This window comes from Serinus canaria, chromosome 6 (genome assembly GCF_022539315.1).
Source record: "Serinus canaria isolate serCan28SL12 chromosome 6, serCan2020, whole genome shotgun sequence".
NCBI classification, from domain to species: domain Eukaryota; kingdom Metazoa; phylum Chordata; class Aves; order Passeriformes; family Fringillidae; genus Serinus; species Serinus canaria.
Window position 1 is genome coordinate 18,544,356 of NC_066320.1, and position 19,132 is coordinate 18,563,487.

At 36.5% G+C, this 19,132-nt stretch overlaps 1 protein-coding gene across 1 annotated transcript in view; it reads left to right on the forward strand.

The window, feature by feature from the left end:
- The window catches only part of KIF20B (kinesin family member 20B), a 31,552-nt gene extending 13,354 nt beyond the window's left edge, over positions 1 to 18,198 (forward strand). Inside the window, exons 17-33 of the mRNA XM_018910789.3 lie at positions 109 to 170; positions 368 to 487; positions 2,058 to 2,223; positions 5,271 to 6,468; positions 7,808 to 7,946; positions 8,240 to 8,362; positions 8,823 to 8,883; positions 9,507 to 9,632; positions 9,893 to 10,029; positions 10,993 to 11,148; positions 12,017 to 12,193; positions 12,734 to 12,898; positions 13,566 to 13,769; positions 14,133 to 14,210; positions 14,947 to 15,094; positions 16,428 to 16,570; positions 17,878 to 18,198. Of these exons, the coding sequence (XP_018766334.3) occupies positions 109 to 170; positions 368 to 487; positions 2,058 to 2,223; positions 5,271 to 6,468; positions 7,808 to 7,946; positions 8,240 to 8,362; positions 8,823 to 8,883; positions 9,507 to 9,632; positions 9,893 to 10,029; positions 10,993 to 11,148; positions 12,017 to 12,193; positions 12,734 to 12,898; positions 13,566 to 13,769; positions 14,133 to 14,210; positions 14,947 to 15,094; positions 16,428 to 16,570; positions 17,878 to 17,955 (3,281 nt within the window). The 3' untranslated portion in view covers positions 17,956 to 18,198. The remainder of the gene's footprint in view (positions 1 to 108; positions 171 to 367; positions 488 to 2,057; positions 2,224 to 5,270; positions 6,469 to 7,807; positions 7,947 to 8,239; positions 8,363 to 8,822; positions 8,884 to 9,506; positions 9,633 to 9,892; positions 10,030 to 10,992; positions 11,149 to 12,016; positions 12,194 to 12,733; positions 12,899 to 13,565; positions 13,770 to 14,132; positions 14,211 to 14,946; positions 15,095 to 16,427; positions 16,571 to 17,877) is intronic.
- Positions 18,199 to 19,132: the final 934 nt, after the last annotated feature.

Below are 19,132 nucleotides of genomic sequence, written 5' to 3' on the forward strand. Positions count from 1 at the left end.
AAATAAATGTATTCAAAAACTACTGAAATACCAGAAGACACAAGGACATGGATTACTGAGTAACCAGTGATGGCTGGTTATGTTATGCAGGCTTTCTTCCTCTTACAGGTTTTGAAACACAAAGGATTAAATTGGATGAGTCTGCTGAGCAACTTAAAGAAGCAACTGAGGTAACTTTGTCAAAAAAAAAAAAACACTTGTGCAAAATTGTTTGCTTTAATACAAAATTCATGTTACTTAAAATGCTATTAGACTATGCTTCTAGCCCTTTTTTTTATATCAAGTTTAACTGATAGTTTAACTGATCTTGCTTCTAAAAAGCATGATAGGGTTCAATTTAACGCTGAACTTTTTTTTCTTTTTCAAGAAAATGAATATGCAGAATGAAAGGATTCAAGAACTGATTGACATTGTGAAGCAAAAAGATGAAATGATTATGAAACTACAAGGTCAGATAACCCATTCAGAAGAAACCATAAAAGACTATGTAAGTCTTAGACATCTTAATTGTATTGATACAAAAAAAAATCTTAATATGTGTTTATAATGGACTTGACTTTAGAAAATTGGCGTTTTCTTTAAATAATTGCTATTTACTTCAAATGATAGCAGGTCATTTGACATTGAAACTAAAGCCACAGCAAAATGTTAGCAGGGGTGTGTGTAAATAATGAGACTTTCAGATTTACTGATCTGAATTTATTATGGGAGAGCTCTAGATGAGACTCTGAAGAGCCATAAAAAAAAATAAAAAGACCTCAAACTGTGAGGACTTAAAACAGTGAGAATAGAGGAAGTGCATCACTGTCTGAATAAAAGAGGAAGAAAATGTGGTTTTGGTACAACAAAAGGTCAGTTTAAGTTAGAATATAAGAATTTAAAAAAGACAATAATTATGTAAATTAGGAAAAAAAAAATCAGTGTTCTACCCACCCCCAACATGCTTGCACACTTGCAAGAGAATAGTGTTAATGTGAATGTTTTGAGCAGAGTTTGAATTAAGAAGGTATGACATGGGTATCTCTGGTTTTGATATGATTAATAAAACTTGAAATTGTATGGTCTAATATCTGCCCAATGCTGGAAGCTAGCTTGGGTGAATGTATAAAGGTTAAAAAACAGAATCAAAACACACAGTAAGAGGGTTTTTTGGATTTTTTTATTTGAGCCTGATGTCCAGTAACCTGAAGTAGTTTTGAGAACATTTTAAGTAAAACTTAGCACTCTGATCCACTTCTTACGCTGGAAACTCAAAGCTTTGGCCATACTTTATCTTGTGTTCTGTCTCTGCCTCACAGCTGCTTGACTCGTCAATAGTTGAAATGCTCCAAGAGTGAGTGGAATGTGATGACTTACTATTACTGCTTCTTCCAAGAGCAAGGTTTTAACTATCCAGTGGGTCCAGGAGACTGTGTGGCATGAAATTTTAAACATGACCGCAAATCTCAAGTCTACAGTCTCTCTTTTTTTAATGAAGTAGTTATAGATGAATAATTGGTCCTTGACAATCACATGGCTTGCCACTTGTCATCTTGCAAGTAACCAGCCTTTTTTCTTAGTGAAATAGATATCTGAAGTTTGTATTGCAGAACTGACTAGGCTTTCCAACTGAATCAAATGTGTCATGACAAAAATGATTTTTGGCTTTGCTGAAGGCTGTAAAAGCTCTCAACTCTACCAACCATGATCAGAAAGTGATAAATTTGTAGAACAGACTGTGTGCCCTTTTAACAAATTGGAAGTTTCATCAACTCTTTTGACACTGGAAGTAATTTACCATTCAAAAACTAAGTCCTCTTAATGAAAGTCGTGTGTTTTGTAGTTCTGTAGCCTCTTGCTCTGATTGCTGTACAATGCAAAGTACTGTGTTTCTTAGTATCTGAAGTTGCAGGAGCTCTTGGTTTAACTAACTGATCTGTCAGTGGCTTTTCCTCTGACAACCCCTATGCACCTTACCCATAAAGGTTTTGTAAAAATATTTGTATAGAAAAAGCTACTATGCCTTTTAAGTGTTCAGTTTGTACAACTTCAAAGCAATTGATCCTGTTTTAACACAGGAGAACACTTTGGCTACCAGTAAGAAGAAATTAGCAGGAAAGAACTCTAACAAAGTGATTGAAAGCAGCCAGTTCAAGGATTGTGAGGAAACAGTATTGGAAGTGGGAAGAAAACGTTGCTTGGAAAATAAGCCTACTGCAGAAGAAGAGCCACCTACAAAGAAAGGTACCATTTCTACCATCACTCAACAGGGGGTCTTCAAAAAAAGCTTGGTTACTATTCCAGAACAGAAGAAAAAAGCTGTGAAGTGTAAACATTATGCTTCGAGGAGGAGATCTGCTATGTTACACTGTAAAAGGAAGTAACTGTTCTCTAAATTTAATCCCTTTTGCAGAGGGCTGGCCCTATATCGTTTACTCCCAAATGATTTAAATAAAATTTTAGTTTTTAGACTCTTTCTGCTGCTTTTTCTTATCTGTCTATGTACCTGCATACCCAGCTATAGTTCTTAGGCAATTTCTTAACAGTTGTAGTACTAAATTTTCTGTTGCTGGACTTCTGAGAAAGTAGCATCTCCTGCTCAAGTGTTTGAAAACTTCCTAAGCAACCATCAAAGGTGTCAATGACTTACTGATTGTTCAGTCATACAGTATGTGCTGTGAACCTTGACATTTTGTTCTGTGTTTCTGTGTGCGTGCTGTGAACACGCCAGCTCTGCTCAAGGTGACAGTGCTGGCAAAGGAGAACAATTAATTTTACTCCCATTCAGGTGGAAAGCTTAAGTCCACAAATGGTGTATTTTGTACAGCTCTCACGCTTGCACTTTCAGTCTTTTTGCTGTTCTTGCTTCATCTGTGAGCTTATCAGGTGAATAAAATCTGTTAATAAGTGAGACTGAGCCATATGGGAGTTGTGCAAAATGGTATTTGTAAGAGCTCTCTGCCTCTAATTTGACTTCAGGACCCAGCTTAGCTTTAATTTCTTGTAGAGGTATGGAAAGCATACGCAGAAGGAAGGTAAGAGGCCTTTTCTTTCTGTTAAAGGAGAATTAGCAAATTCACATGATCACAGAAAAACGAGGATACAGTGAATAAACTGAATATACTATCAGTCATTCCATTGTGCAGTTAAAGAACAAGGCAGCACTCACTGTGGTAGATCAGTTTTAAGTTCGTGGTGCAAAGAGTTCTAGTAAATGGGGCAACATTAGGCTGGCATCCAGGCACTAGTGTGAGGCTCCCCAGAGCTCTATAATGAACCCCTTTCTCTTCAACACCTTCATGAATAACTTTGCAGGACACAAAACTATTCCAAGTTTGCCAATGATAGCTGTTGACTCCTTCAAAGGGTGGAAAGCCCTGCAGAGAGATCTAGACAAATTACAGAGCTGGGCAATCACCAACCCCATGAAGTTAATAAAGACAAGTGCCTGACCCTGCACCTGGGACAGGAAACCCTGGCTCTAAGTACAGACTGGAGAGTGACAGGCTGGAGAGCAACCTTGCTCTTGGTGATCCTTGAGGGTCCCTTTGAACTAAGGATCCTCTATGATTCCAGTAAAAAAGCACTTCATGAAGAGAATATTGAACTTCTGATGTTTGCTGCCCTAGAAGATGGGAGAGGCATAGGTATTCAAATTCTCAGATTGCAGACATAGGTAGATAAGCTAACAGCCAACAGGTGCATTTATGGATACTGGAAGACTTAAGCAGGGTTGTATTGTCTCAATTCTTCAATGTCAAGAAAGGTCTATAGAAAATGGTTGGGCCTGCCAGTAATAGCAAAAGGAAGTAAAAATATTAAGGAGGTCAGCTGAGGCACTGTCATCCAGTAGGGCATTTCTGGTTTTGTACAACTTCCAGTGTCATTTGAAACCAAGACTAGGGACTTTGACAAACCCTGTGTTAAGATATCTCAACACCTCTTGCTTTTAGTGAAGCTTGCAAAACTTCAATCCAGGGAGAGGAATATGTTGTATTTTGTCTGATAATTTTTCTTAGGACTACAAAACTGGACTTTCAGTGAAAACCATTTCCAAATACAAAGCTTTTAATCTTGTAGGATTTAAAAATATGACTTTATATGCTTTAAGGCTGCTGTTGTGTTTGTGCTAGCAGAAGCCCTTGATGTATCTTATAATAGGAAAACTATGGACAAGTGGTAGAAAAGTGTCTTGTTGACTTTCAAAAATCAAAACACTATTGCTAATGCTTCAGAAACACTTTGTTAGGGACTCAAATTGACTGTACAACTTGTTGGATCTGTATTGAGGATGTTTCCATCCAGTACACCTGTGCTTAATGGTCCAGTGTGAGACTGCCAAACTCTACCTTACCATAGGTGGAGTACTCATGAGAATAGTATCTCTCTGCAGTACATAGTTGAGATAATCTAATCCTTAGAGATAGTCAGGCTTGATTTAATAGTAAAATATAGCATGCATGTTACTACAGAAACACCATTGGATTCTAAAACACTTGTGTGAAATACAGCTGGAATCAGTTTTGAAGGTGATGAAATACATGGGATTTTAGTTAAAATGGCTCATTACTTTAGGAAAAGTCTTGAGTTAATAAAACATGGAAATTTTGGGTTGGAATGACATGTTGTAAATCTTTCTTGGAGAACTTTACTTGTAATATATTAATGTCCACACCTAATATATCCTTTTATCTAGTTTGGAAATATATTGAGTACAGAAGAGAGGAAGGTTCCAGATACAAAAAAAAAAACCCAAAACTTGTGCTGGACTCTTAGCTTTGTTTTAAAAGTAAAGTGATATAGAGCACACATAAAACTTCTCAGAAAGGTGTATGACAGCACTGTGCCCTAAATGGAGGATGGCTAACTGCTGGCTCTTTTTAAAGGGATTTTTGAATCAGTGGAGGTGGAGACTGGTTATCTCTGTGAATGTTACCTAGCTTGTAGGTATTGCAAATACTAGTGAAATTAGCGGGATTTTTTTGCTAGTGGGGCAGAATAGAATGTTGGAATAGAACTGTAGCAAGCTGCCTTTTTTTTTTTAAGTCTTCTGAACAAATCTTTCTGCAAATTATGCCTAGAAGCCCAAGAGGCATTTTAGTGCATATAAAATGTCTTAGAGGTTCTAACAACTTCAAGACTAAAATGCTCTGAAAGTGTGGCTTTCAGGTGGTGCTAATTTTCCACACAGCAATTACAATTTGGTGTTGCTAGTGACTTGTTGATTTTAATTAACCTGAGCTGTATGGGGATTTATTTGTTCTTGATGTTGTTTTGGTTTTTGTTTCCAGGAGATAAGAGAGAGAGTTGGGAAAACTACTGTCTTGATCAAAAGAGAACTAATAATTCTGAGGCCTACATGGAAATACTAGCATTAAAGGAAAGAACTGAAACCTTGGAAGGTCAGATAGCTGTACTTGAAGAGCAATGCCAAAGAGAAAAAAATGAAAAAGAAGAGTTAAATCAGCAGATAGCAAACTTGCATCAGAAACTTTCTGCTTCTGAAGAAAAGGCTTCTGGCTTAAGTGGAGAACTTCAACAATGTCAAGCTGAATATCAGGAGACAGTTTCTGAATTGGACAAACAGAAAACTATAAATAAGGAACAAGAAGAAAAGATTATTCAACTAAATAATGAAGTAACAGATGCTAAACAAAATATAAATGACAAAGTGTCACAAATTAAAACAATGCAGTCGCAGGTAGATGAATTGTATAAATGTCACTCAGAATCTTATGCTGTGGATATTGATTTATTTAATGTGAAGGATTCCTTAGACCCTCAAAAAGATGAACCCGAGACGGCTCAAATGAGTCCTCAATCCATGCAGTTCCAAACTGCTTCTACAGCAGATCTGAGACAGGAGAGCTCCTTTCACTGCAGCATTGAAAGCATTTGGGAAGAATGCAAAATTCTGATTAAGGCTTCCTCACAAAAAAGTCATCAGATTCAGCAACTACGTCAGCAAGTTGAAGACTTAGAGAAGAGACTTGATGATAGTGACAATTACAATAATGAACTAAAAATAAAATTAAATGAGATTACAAATCAAGAGCATCAGTCTGTAAAGGAAAAAGATCTTGTGAATCAGTTGCAAGAGCAAATCCAGAAGAAAACCCAGGATTTTGAAAAACAGGCTGCAGAAAATCAGAGAGTAATTGCACAGTTTCAGGAGAAAGTTGCCAGCTATGAGGAAGAAATAAGAGATCTTAAATGCCTGTTAGAAGCTTCTAGGACTAAAGATGACAGGATGAAAGAGTTAGAAGAGGAACTAAAAGAAAAAGAATCTACTATTTTAAATCTAGAAAGTAATACAGTAGCTTTGCAAGAGAAATGCACCAGTGTAGACAAAAAACTGAAAGAACTCAGTGATCGAGAAGCAAATTTGAAGGATGAAGTTGTGCAGTTGATGAACAGTCTGGAAACCATGAAACAGATTCTTCAGGAGAAGGAGAAAAATGAGCGTGAGCAAATACAGTCTATAGAACTGTAAGTAAATAATGAGATTTCCCCTAACCCTTTACAAATAAAATTAGGTTAAAGCTCCCTTATATGAACATCATATAAAGGACATACCTTATATGACATACCACATTTGCATGTTTATAAACTTGATTAACCAAACTGCTTCTTTGAGAAATTTCTATACACTGCTCAAATTTTACATTTGCACATTCTGCACTCTGTTTTCCTCACCTGTTTGTATATTCTTTCAAAAATATCCCTCTAAATCACGTGAAACTCTTGTGCAGGGAAATAGGAGCATACAATAAAATTATTTATTTGGGGATTTCTAATAATTTTGTTGCAGACCCTTTCTGAAAGAAATTGCAGAGTGCAATATTATATCCTGTAACTTGTATAAAAGTAGGGCATGTTTAAATTCCAGTCCTTTGGAAAGGACTGAATGGTAAAAGGAAAGGAAGGGAAGGGGGAAAAAAGCCTTGGGACTGAACATGATTTTGATAAGAGCTATTCTAGGTGAAAGCCTACTGTAAGACTTAAGGGAATGATGGTTGTAGAGGGTAGAACTTTGCTCAGCACCCTCTATTTTTTAAACCTGTAAGAAAGAGGAGACTTGGTACATCTGAAAGATTCTATTTGCTATATGGGAAGAAAATTTCAATTATGTGAAGATAACTAACTAAGATGCTATGTAGCCCTTCACCTGACTATGGTTTCTCTAGTGCTGTATCTGTGGGTACTGTACATACTCTGAAGCACAGTTTAGCAGGAAGGTCTTCACACCAACCCTGTGCTGGTGAAGCTTTGGAAGGATTTCTTTTTGTGAGGCCTTGTATTGTATGGTCATTTATAGGACCTGAAAAACCTTCCTTTAGTTAGTTTAAAAGTCCAAGATGTCTTACTGGAAACACCTTGAAATAAATGTGATCACTGAAAAATAAAGCCATCAAACTTGTTCTTTACTTTGCAGAACTTGTGATAGCAGGATTTATTGTAGTATTATTGGGGTCTTTTTCCACTTCTTATTCATCTTTATACTTACAAGAACTGGGATGTGGTTATCAACTTTAAACTTGCTTGCTTTTAACCTTGGGCTTTTCTAATTTATAATGTCACCTAATGATAAAAATAATTGCTCTACTGTGCTCAAGATAATATTTTAAAAAATTGAGTGTTCAAAAGTGAATCTGAGTAGTTTGTTACTTCAGGCTCATATAGTAAGACATTGAAATCCAAATGTAAAATTCTAAAGCTTTTCATTGATCTGATAGAGCTGAGATTCTATTTGCTAATGAAACCAGCAAAGAGCCTGAGCTAACCTGTAAGACTAATGTTATTTATGTCTCTTAATTTCTAACCCAAGGCTACGTAAAGATCTTTCTGAAAGCTCTGCCCTTGTACAAAGTTTGAAAAAAGATTTGCAGAGGAAAGAGGAAGAATACACAGATTTGAAAGAGAAATTTTCTGATGCCAAGAAACAAATTCAGCAAGTACAAAAAGAGGTTAGTAACCACAGGCAAAATGTTTTTTCTGCGTGTTTGGGCTTCCGTTATTAAAATCTCTTTTCACAAACCTCAATCTATGGATGTTACAATCTATGGATGTTAAAAGATATTCATAATAAAGCCATTTTGAGTGATACATTTCGAGTATCTTCTCTTGTGCACGACCAGCCCCTGAGATTTAATGAAGGTGCATGCAAAAATTTAATTAAAGTAGTTGATTATCTGTGTAACTTTCAGAGATTGTTAAGGCTTATGAATAAATGTAAGTTTTGCTTGTTCTCTTGTTGTAGGTGTGTACAATGCAAACGCAGGAGAAATCCCTGAGGAAACAAGTTAGTGAACTTGAGAAAATGAAAAAGCAGTTTAGTGACGAATTAGAGTTCAAACAGCGCACAATCTTGCAACTTAAAAAGGTATTTTTAAATAAAATTTTACTTGCTCTTAGTTTTTTTAAACTAATCTACTAATGAGACAAATTTTCAAAGCAACTGGAGAAAGCTTACAAAAGCTGGAGTCAAAATAGGAGTAGCCAGCTGAAGTGAGTTTTAACAGATGAATGAAAAATGTTTAAAGAAATTCTTATGCAGAACCTATTTAAAACAATTTGACAATTGGTCTAGTAAATAAATAATACCTGCAGAGTTTCTGATTAGTGACACTTAGATATGTTAGTAGTAATGTTTCTTTTTATTTTTAAACAGCTGGAATGCTACTTTATACTTTATAAATAACTTATTCATTGGGACTGTTTGTCTTAAATGCCTTTTTATTATTTATTAAATTCAAAATGAATAGTTGTTAATTTCTAGCATATATATTTGCTTCTTTCAGCATGTTCTAATTTCTTTAATTTGCTTTCAATGTGTTATTTAGGAACAGTTGGATAAAGAAAAGCTGGAAGAAATCTCCAAACAGTATGAGAAAACACATAAAGGTCAGAAAGAACTAATTCTTTGATATTTTTTTTTGTTTGTGCAATGACGACATAATGAGTGATCACGTCAATAAAAAATTTGAAAAGTCTTGTATATTTATATTTTGGAGTACTGAGGCATTCCAACCTGGGTATTAAAATCTCACAGTCAGAAAGTAATTTTTGACTTGTTACTAGATATATTTGTAAGCAAATAAACAGTCTCAGATTAAGAAACATAAGAAGAAAAAATATTGGTGTTCATTTAGTCAATACTGGGATTTACTTGGTTTTATTTTACTGTCCATTTTAGCAAAAGCATGAACCAGCACACTATTGTGTATGGTAGCACAAAGTTCCTGCAGATTTGATAAACCTTTGGGAGTTGAACAGTAGTTAGTTTCTCATAGCCATACAAGCCATGTTTTGGTGGTTTAACACCAAAACACACATCCAAGTTAAACTGGTGAGAATAGAATCACTTTAGTTTTTGGGATCTGGAAAGTTCAGTATAGGTGTTCTGTTTCCTTGTAATAGAGCTTTTGATCTTAGGGAGTAGAGAAATTACTTGTAACTAAGGCAGTTTGGGAGAATAATGGGAACTAGGAGGAGGCTCATTTGTAAATCAATTTTCAAATTTTCAGATCTGTGTGCAAAGGAAAAAATAATTGAAGATATGCGGATGACGTTAGAAGAACAAGAACAGACTCAGACTGAACAAGATAAAGTGCTTGAAGCCAAATTAGAAGAGACCAACAGATTGCTTTTGGGTAATCTCTCCATGGAGAGGGAACAGGGAAGGAAAATGGTTTTGAATGCATATTGTGATAGCTGCTTTACATTTCTGGTTTTACTTATCAATTGCTATTTAGGTGTTACTTTTACATAACAAATAGCAATTTCCTAGCAGGCTTCTGTTGTCTGTGATCATAGCTGATAAATCCAAGCAACTTTAGTAAAAGGATGGGAACATGTTCACGTACGTGTTTAAAATAATGTATTATGTGAACTCATTTTGTGCTCTTCCTAGAACTGGAAGCCTGGAAGCAGAAATATAGAGAGCTGAATAACCAGTGCAATAGTGACTGGCAGCAAAAGATGAGCAACAATGAGGAGAAAACCATAAATGAAGATGAGGAATTAATAAAGCTGCAAAAAGAACTGAAGGTAAAACATAATGATATAATTCATAGTTAAATCTAAGGCTATAACACCCATTTAAGGAGTGTAAGTTTTTTTTGTGCCACTGTCTTCAAGAGGCTAGGGCATGATATGGCACGTTATTACACTGGTAAAGGAAACCTCCTTTGAAGCATCTTTTCCATACAGCATCACTGTTGGCCCATAACAGAGTGCACCACTGCCCTATGTTATGCTGCTGCTATGCACAGGGCTTCTGTAGCTGCCTTCCCCTTACAGCTGTCTTAATCCAACCCCTGATATCAGTTCCAGGGATCTTTCCTGTCAGTTGCTAAATCAAACTCTCTCTCAAGATCTTGTGCTTGCTCCATGGCCTGTAAGCCCTTCCTGTAAGGCTGAGGCCTTTCCTCTAACTCTCCTTGGATTAGAAAGTATACTTATTTTCTGAGCAACTTTACAGGTACTTCCTGTCTTATGTGGTAAAATGTCTGACAAGAGGTTTGTGATAGAAAAGGAGACAAAGTTGCTGTGGATTGAAGTGACATTCTTAGGTACATGCTGTCTCTGCCTACCATTCAATCTGTACTGCATTGTTTCCCTTTCGGTCTTGAAGCAGAGATTTCGTTTTCTAACGTGTCCTTTAAGGCAGCATAAAAGCTTGGGGATTTGTAAGGTAGAAGTGTCTGTTTACCATTACTTTTGACATATGTGTCTGTGATTGACCCAGAATTCTTTGAGGAAAAAAATTTTCTTCCATGAAGATGTGCCAGTCTGAATAAGAAATGCTGAAAATTGAGATTTTTTTGCAATACAGAAGAACAAGTATTGTACAATGAGTATAATTCTTGTACCTGGGAGTATGCTAGAGAAAAACTGTGCTATTGTTTCTGTTATGTTTTTGAAATTATACCATACAATAGTATTCTGAATTTTAAGTCTTTTTTTTTCCTCTCTCTTCTTACGGTTTTATTTCTGGTTTAATCAAATTAGGAAAATGAGGCGAAGTATCAAACTGATAGGAAAAAGTGGCTTGAGGAAAAAATGGGACTCATAAATCAAGTAAAAGAAGCTGAGAACCATCGCAACAGGGAAATGAGAAAGTTTGTGGAGGATAGAGAACATCATGTAAAGCAACAAGCAGAAATTGTAAGTGACTTTGTCTCAGGAGTGTCCTGTAGTGTCTTTTGTACAGAGTAAATCACACAGCAAGTGTTGAACAGTGGGGGCACTTGAGAGTAGCTGGCCTTTGTCAGTTCCCTTAGTTTCTCACAGGACAAAGCCTAGATGAGATGTTCCCAACATGAAAAAGGAAGAATAGGAGGCTCATAAAATTAAAAATCTTAACACATAACAGAAGTTAACATGCCTGTTTCTTTCTATTGCAACACATTATGAAGTCTTCAAAGTTCATATTGTGTGTAAAACACCACTAAACACCCCACACTTAAATGAATTGCTCCTTAAAAGCTTACTTTGGAAAATACTTAGTGTGCTGTGGTAGTACGTGCTAGCACTGCGGAGACTGATAGTTACTAAGGTGCCTTATTTGTTCACTGGACTGCAGCAAGGTTGTAATTTTTTAATCAGATGAAATTATGATATGAACTTCTGCAATCTAAAACTACATTTGCATCTAGAAGTAGTTAGCAATGGCTTTGTGGACCTGCAATCAGTATAGGAGGATTTTAGGCAATTACAAGTAATTTTACTTTATCTGTGACTTTCCTTGATTGAGAATTGTAATTAATAAAATCTTCAAGTGAGCAAACAGGAGCTCTGGTTCTCAAAAAAAAATTCACAAAGAGTGTAAATACATATATTCTAGTTGAAACATGGCTTACTTTTGCATATTTGTACTGAAACTAGTTCTGTGTTAGCTTTATAAGATCTGCGTAGGCTCTCGAGTTTACTGAAGCGATAAAATAGTATTAACTGTACAAAACAAACTAGCAGAAGAGTTCAGATACTGTGTAGAAGTGGTGTTCTATTCTAACCTACCTTTTTTAATGTTTAGGAAAGACTTGCTGCACAGCTCGTAGAGAAGGACAGCAATCTTCAAAAGTGGCGTGAGGAAAGAGATGAATTAGTAGAAGCTTTGGAAGTACAGCTCAAGACTTTGGCTTCTAGTACCATAGAAAAAGATAAAGAAATAGAAAGGCTGAAACAGGCTGCAGTAATGGCTTCAGAAAAGGTCAGTTTTCTCTTTTTTCTGTGTGAATTTTTGAGAATTTTTTTTTACCATTCATTCTGCAAAATATTATAGTTTCTCTTTGCATTCTGGCTCTATTTTTGGTTCTTAAACACTATCATATTGAAACCATTTGCAGCTAATTTAAAAAGAAGAGCTTTACGTTTGTTTGCAACTGAATTTGTAATGGTAGAGTTGGACAATATTTAGTAGTTCAAGTAAATACTCTTGTGAATTTGGACTGGATATCTGAAACTCTCCCATTTGTTGTCTTTTTCACAGCACCAAGAACCTCACAAGCCAATGGGGAGTGAACTTAGAATTCTAAAAAAATGTAGTAAAATTAAAAGTTTTGTTATGTTTCCTCAGATTCTTACAAGGCTTTTCTTCACTTTACATAAAGGCATTAAATTATTGGCTTTGTATTGGATACCTGACTGGTTTAGCCCGCTGTCATGACCAAGTAATCATAATGATGCTCATGATATATTACTTTGTCTTGACAGTCCTGAAATCTGTGGCAATTTTTGCTATGTTTATTAGGATAAGGAAGCTGACATAGAAGATCTAAGAAGACAGCTGGCAGACAAAGATGACCTTATAAAGGAAATGAAACAGCAGATTACCCATGAAAATCCTCAGTCTTTGGCAGAAATACCTTTACCTGAAGAAGGACAAGATAAAATTGATCAGTCTGTAAACAAAGAGGTATGTTTGTTTATGTATTAATGATATGGTAATAATCCTGTTGGTTTTTTCAGTATATATTTCTGTATATAGTTTGGAAATTTCCTGGGAATGCAGTGCTGCTGGGATTCTGGGTGGGATTCCCTCTCAGAATCCCAGCAGAGCCTGTTGGAGAACTACCTTCTGGCTTTCTGTGAGCTTTTATCATTTTCTTTTTTTAAGAGGAAGGAGATTTCACCTTCAGGGTGAACCAGTGTAAGAAGGAACAGCTGGAATTCTCTAGAAGGGAGAGAAAGCTCCTTAAAGATAAGCTACAGAAATATTATACTTTTCTCACAAAAGCTGCTATTACTGCTTAGTTCCTAAGGAGCAGCAGAGTTAAGATGGAGACAATCACTAAGGTCCTCTGCCCTTGAGGAAAAAATACTGGGAAACAAAGTATCAGGCTGAGGAAAATTCTGTGATCATAGTTACGAAAAAGTTCAAAATTTAACAAAAAAGATTTTAGATAATAAGGCTTTGCTGTAGTTGGTTTCTTCACTTCTGTTGTAAGTGTTCTGAAAGCAAACAGCTGGAAAATAGAACACCTTTGCAATCCACTGGGAGGCAGGGGGTGATATGTGTTATGTAGTATTTAACTCATAGTTAGTTTAAATGTTGTTTTCATACATTTTCCACATACCTGCAGGACCATTCTGAAATTGTCCTTGATTCTACTGAGGTGTCCACAGAGGATGGAAAAATGAGTCGGTTCCCAGAACCCGAGATGGAAATCCAGTTCACACCTCTGCAACCCCACAAGATGGAGGTGAAGCACCAGGGCAGCACCTCACCAGTGACAGTTAAAATGCTCAAGCCAAGAAGGAAAAGGAAGAGTGTAGAGATGAATGAGGTGTGAACTCGACCGACAAAATCTTTAGTTTATTACTCTGATCATTTATTATAACTCTAACTTCTTATTTTCTGCTGAGATCCCAGGGATGTACATAGGGTATTACTTAAACCCCATGTCTCCCAAGTGCTGGATCTCTGGCCTGTGTTGAATAAGGTCATAGACTTCAACTGATCCAGACTCTGTCTCCTTGTGCCTGATTTGCACTTTCTCTTTACCGTTTACATTTCTCTCTCCCAGATTGTGCCATTTCTTGCTGTCTCCAGCTCTGTACTGAGAGATTACAGATTAGTTCTATAAAATAGTTTCTTTGGGTTTAGGCAGTCATTGGTATCAATTATAACTTCTTCTAATTTTCTTTAGGATTTTGTGAAGAGCGAGAACAAGAGAAATGCAAAACCTGCTATGGCTGACTCGCCTTCTACAAGCAACAAAAAAATGGTTTGCTTTTGTTCCATTTTGGAAGTCAGTTTAGCCTTTTCTGTAGAGGTAGACTTGTGAAAAGAACAAATATTCTTATGCCAAAGTATCTTATTCTTAATGATGTATTTCAGCAGGTTTCTTCAACATTTATGCTACTAAACTCTATAAGCCAAAGGGTCTGTATTTGCCAAGAATGTACTGCCAGCTGCAGTGTACAGTGATTCAAAGGGGAAGGATGTTGCATGTTAAGTAGTTAAAAAGACTAGTTTGAGCATGTTATTAAAGTGTGATGTTATAGGCAATGCCTTTGAAGTAAAACTAAAGTTTATCCACCTATATGGCAACTCTAAAAAGAGTATTTTAGGCCATAGTAGTTCCCTGGGCAGGTTCAGAGGATGAGAGATTTATTTGCCCCATCAGATTCTTTTATTTATAATTATTACAGTATAATTATAATTAGCTTGCCTAGTAAAATTCTCTACAAGTTAGTCTGCCTTTAAAAAGAGAAAACTCCTCTGTTTCCTGTATGACTGATGCTCTTAAGTGTGTTCTGTGAAACTTTGGCCATTTTCTTCTGGGTGTAAAATGAGGTTGTCTACATCACTTGCTGTAGTGATATCATTACTAAATTGAACAAATGTGCCAGTAGCAAAGCTCAGTGTGTCAGCTTGAAAAAAATATTGAAGAAAATGAAATGAAACTTGAGGATTAAGTCAATTTTCAGGTTAAACAATGATCCTATATTTCTTTCCAGGTGGCTACTGCACAATCTCTTAGAAAAGAATACTCCTTAAGAAGGCAAGAATCTACTCTAAATAAAAAGTCATCTAAGAAGAAAGATGGGACACTACAGAAAATTGGTGATTTTTTCCAGAGTTCTCCTACTATTATTCACTCTAAAGGTTTGTACAGTATAAATAAGGTTTTTCTGGCTGCTGTACAATGATAGAGAAGAAAAGATTGTCTTGGTTGTGAGGACCACGTAATTCTAAAACTTATGTTAAGTGTGAAATATAAACCAGGTGGAATGAAAGATGCAGTGTGAAATATGTGCATATTTATCATCAAATCAATGATAACTTTTAGGCCCAAAATGCTGGAGTTACTCTGTACTTATTTACATGTAAAGGCAGTTTTAGAAACTTGCCCAGCTGTTGTGAAAAAAATCAGTGATTGAATCCAAACTCCAGATCTTACCTTGTTCTTTAAGCAATCCCTCGTTACTGTGGAAACTTTGTTGATGCTTTTGATGTATTTAATTATGAAATCTGAAAGCCAGTGACTCATGAAAATATTTGGAAGACTTCATTAAACTGAATATAGAGCAGTTAATGGATTTTGTTAAGTTTAGGTATAGCCTTGGGAACATGAATTGCTTGGACTTTCTGTTGAAGGATATGTTTTTACTCTTTCCTACAGTAAGAATGATCTCTAGGTCACTGTGCTTTAAAAAAAATGGAAATTAGCAGGGGCCACAAGATATCACCAGTGTTTAATTCTAGAATACAGTATTATTTATTTAAAAGTAAGTTGGTCATTTTTTAACGTGGACAGTTAAAATAAACTCCTGTACCAACGTGAAAGCTTGTTGTGCTACAGAGTACATCTTAAATTAGCTGACATAATACAGTCTGGATAATAACTGTGTGAATTTTTTTTAAATTTCTGTTTGTCATATTGGTTCCAGGAGCACAGTATTTATTATTATCGATGGAAGCCAAACTCAGACTACTAAAAATTTCATCCTTAATTTGAATACTCAGTTGGAGCAAATGAGTTCTGTTTTGTAACCTTTATTACCATGTCATATATGGTTTCCCTCTTTTTATAACAGCATTTAATATTTCTTAGTTTTCTTATTTTTTCTAGTTCATATACTCCTCTCTTTTTATAGAGCTGGTACTTGTTTGATTAAACTATAAAAAGGTATAGAAGAAATTGACTGTACACCGTGCTTGTGTCAGCACAAAAGCCTGTTCAACTTAGTCGTCTTTGAGTAAAATCTGAATTCTCATTGATTTTTAATGTGCTATTTAAATGTGTCCTTTAAGCTTTTGCACCTGAAGCTACAGAAAATTACTTCCAGCTACAGAACACTGGTGGTCAAATACCAGTTCTGAATTTTTCTACTTGAACTTTGGTCTACACTGGTTTAATTTTTAAACTGTTTTAATAAAGCCTACTTTATTCATTAATTTTGAGGTTCACAAAACCATGATAAATTTTTTCTTCTAGCAAAGAAGCTTATTGAGACAATAAGCTCTCCCAAGTCTACAGAACAAGAAAATGTCAAAGAAAATGAGCTCAAGCCAAAACGAGCTAAGAGAAGGCTGTATACAACTGACATTTCTTGCCCTCTGGATATCCCTAGTTCTTCAGTAAGTGATTAAGAGTCCTGTTTTCCCCACTGTAGTGTTTTTCTGTAATCTTAAATTAACTATTAGGGGAAAAAGATAAATCTGAAGGTCTAGTCAAGTTGCAGAAGCTTTGAAAATACCAATTTATATATTTTTTTCTACCTAACCATTCCTTTTGGTCTTTTCTTTCTGCTGTTTTACTATTTATTTTCTGTGTTCTCACCTGTCTTTTTTTGACTGCTGATGGTATAGGTGATAGAGCAATCATAGAGATATCTGTGAATTCAGATGTGAAGGTATCTTGTAGTGTGTGCAGGATGACTTTTTCTCTGCTGCTGCACTGAAGTCTTAATTTGTTTTTCCAGTAGTTGCAGTTCATCTAAGTGTGTAATAAAAAAGATATATGTATTATTACATATATGTGTATATATGTGTGTATATATATATATAAATAGACATAGAGGGAAAATACAAATAGAGACCAGGAAGACATCCACAGATTTGGAATGACATGATTGAAACACAGTAGAGGTCTGTGCATGTACAATTAACTTCACAGGTGAGCACCAAAGGTATATTTCAATTCCATTTATGCCCATGTGATATTTGGGCATAATAGCACGTGGATACATCCATGCTTTTCAAAGCACAGTCTAAATAGTCTTCTGGATGTGTTTTAATTTTGTGGCTCTGTCTAAACCTGTCTAAGAGTCTTGAAGGCCAGAGTTTGATGTATTGTTTCAGAAATCCAACTTTATGGTTTAGACAGTAACTGTAGTGCTGAGCATTTTTCTGCTCTGGAGGTACATCTCTTCATCGTGTTCCATCCTTTCTTCCCTATGCTATGGTAAGCATTCATCCTGAATTGGATGAATGGATGCAGCAGAACCCACAGTGCTGTCCATAGGAGGAAGAAGCTTGAAGTGAAAGAAAAGGTGCAAGACTGAATCCTGGGGACGTCAGAGAAAGCTAGAGAAAGTTAGAGAAATTTAAACTTAAAATTTAAGCTTTCTGGACACTTCCTGTATCAGAAAATGAATATTAATCCAGCATCACAAAACAATATTCCCAAGGGCTGCATCCACACGTTTTTTTGAACACTTCCAGAAATGGTGTTTACACCACTTCCCTGGCCAGCCTTTTCTACTGACTGACCACCCTCTCAGTGAATGGGTAAATTTCACCAGAGTGGCTCAGGCAAACCTCCAGAAACAAATTCTGGGAAAAACTGTTCTATTGGGCACACAAGTCTAAAAGGTGAATCTCATTTGAACTTAATTTTCTCTGAAGAAATTCTGAATAACCATCCTTTAATCTATCTTTTTCAGATCCTTATAGAACAAAAAGAGAAAGAAAGTGATCATCTAATCATCAAGCGACGGCTGCGATCAAGAATAGCAAAATAACCTTGCAAAAAGTGTGTTTATGTTTCTTAGCTAGGGCCTATTCCCATTGTATTATTCCAGCTTGTTCTGTGTAGGAAGCAATAGAGGTAGTCATGCTTCAAAATCTGTATATAGTTGTATAGAATTGTTCTGACTCCATTAAAATTATGAAGTTCAAAAACCCTTGTGTGTGAAACTTCTTTTGTTTACTTGGAAACAGTGTCTTTGGAAGTGCTCATAACTCACCATGCAGTAAGAGCTATGCGTGTGTGGAATGGTGCAAATTGCTTTTTTTAAGGCAGCCTATCTACCTTGACTTTGGGAAGAAATGAGTACACATTGATACTTGTACATCCCTAAATTCTTCTAAAATATTGAAAAAATTGCTTGCCTCAATATCAGCTCCTTTTTTGTGAATTTTTTTTCCATCCTTATGGCACTCCAGTTACAGACCAAGTGAAGGCTTCTGGAGCAGAATATTTTGGGATGATCGTTCAGTGATAATGACAGCTTTCCGTAGATAATGCAGGTATTTGAACACGGTTGAAACCTGATAGGTGCTGTGGGCGAGGAAACACAGATGCTTTACCCAGAGGCGGCCGCGGGCTCCGTGCGGGCGCTCCGAGGAGCGGCCCCGGGAGGTGGCGCCGGGACCCTGCGCACGGGCAGCGCTGCAGGGACGGGCTGCGGGCTGGCTTTGCTTTGCCTTAACCCCCTCTGGTCCCATTCAGCCCAGCTTCGCTAAAGGAGCTTCAGAGCTGCGCCTTGCAGGCCTGTATTCTCTTAGCCAAGTCCTCGCCCTGCGGATCTTTTTTCCTGCTCCTGCCTGCAGCCATCGGCACAGAGGGCCTGGCACCGGGGCTTTTGGTCAATATCCCTTCCTTAAACAGCTCCTGCTCTGCCGGCTCTTGTGCCTCAAAGCAGCACCAGAAATGATTGCACGGGCTCTGTGCAAAACACCAAACACTAATCCTCCCTTCAGCGACCTTTAATGCTTTGGCTGTAGTCAGATGAGCCAGTTAAAAGGTTCTTGACTGGCAACATGCTCCTGTGCAATCTCCTACAGATTCAATTTCCTAAAGAATAGAAGCATGGAAGTAAGCTGATATGAGTGAGTTACTTGAGGGTGTTTGACAGGAGCCTTAAAAGCAGCTGCAAATAGAATACAGTTTTATTTTCTGAAGAAAAGAGAATCATG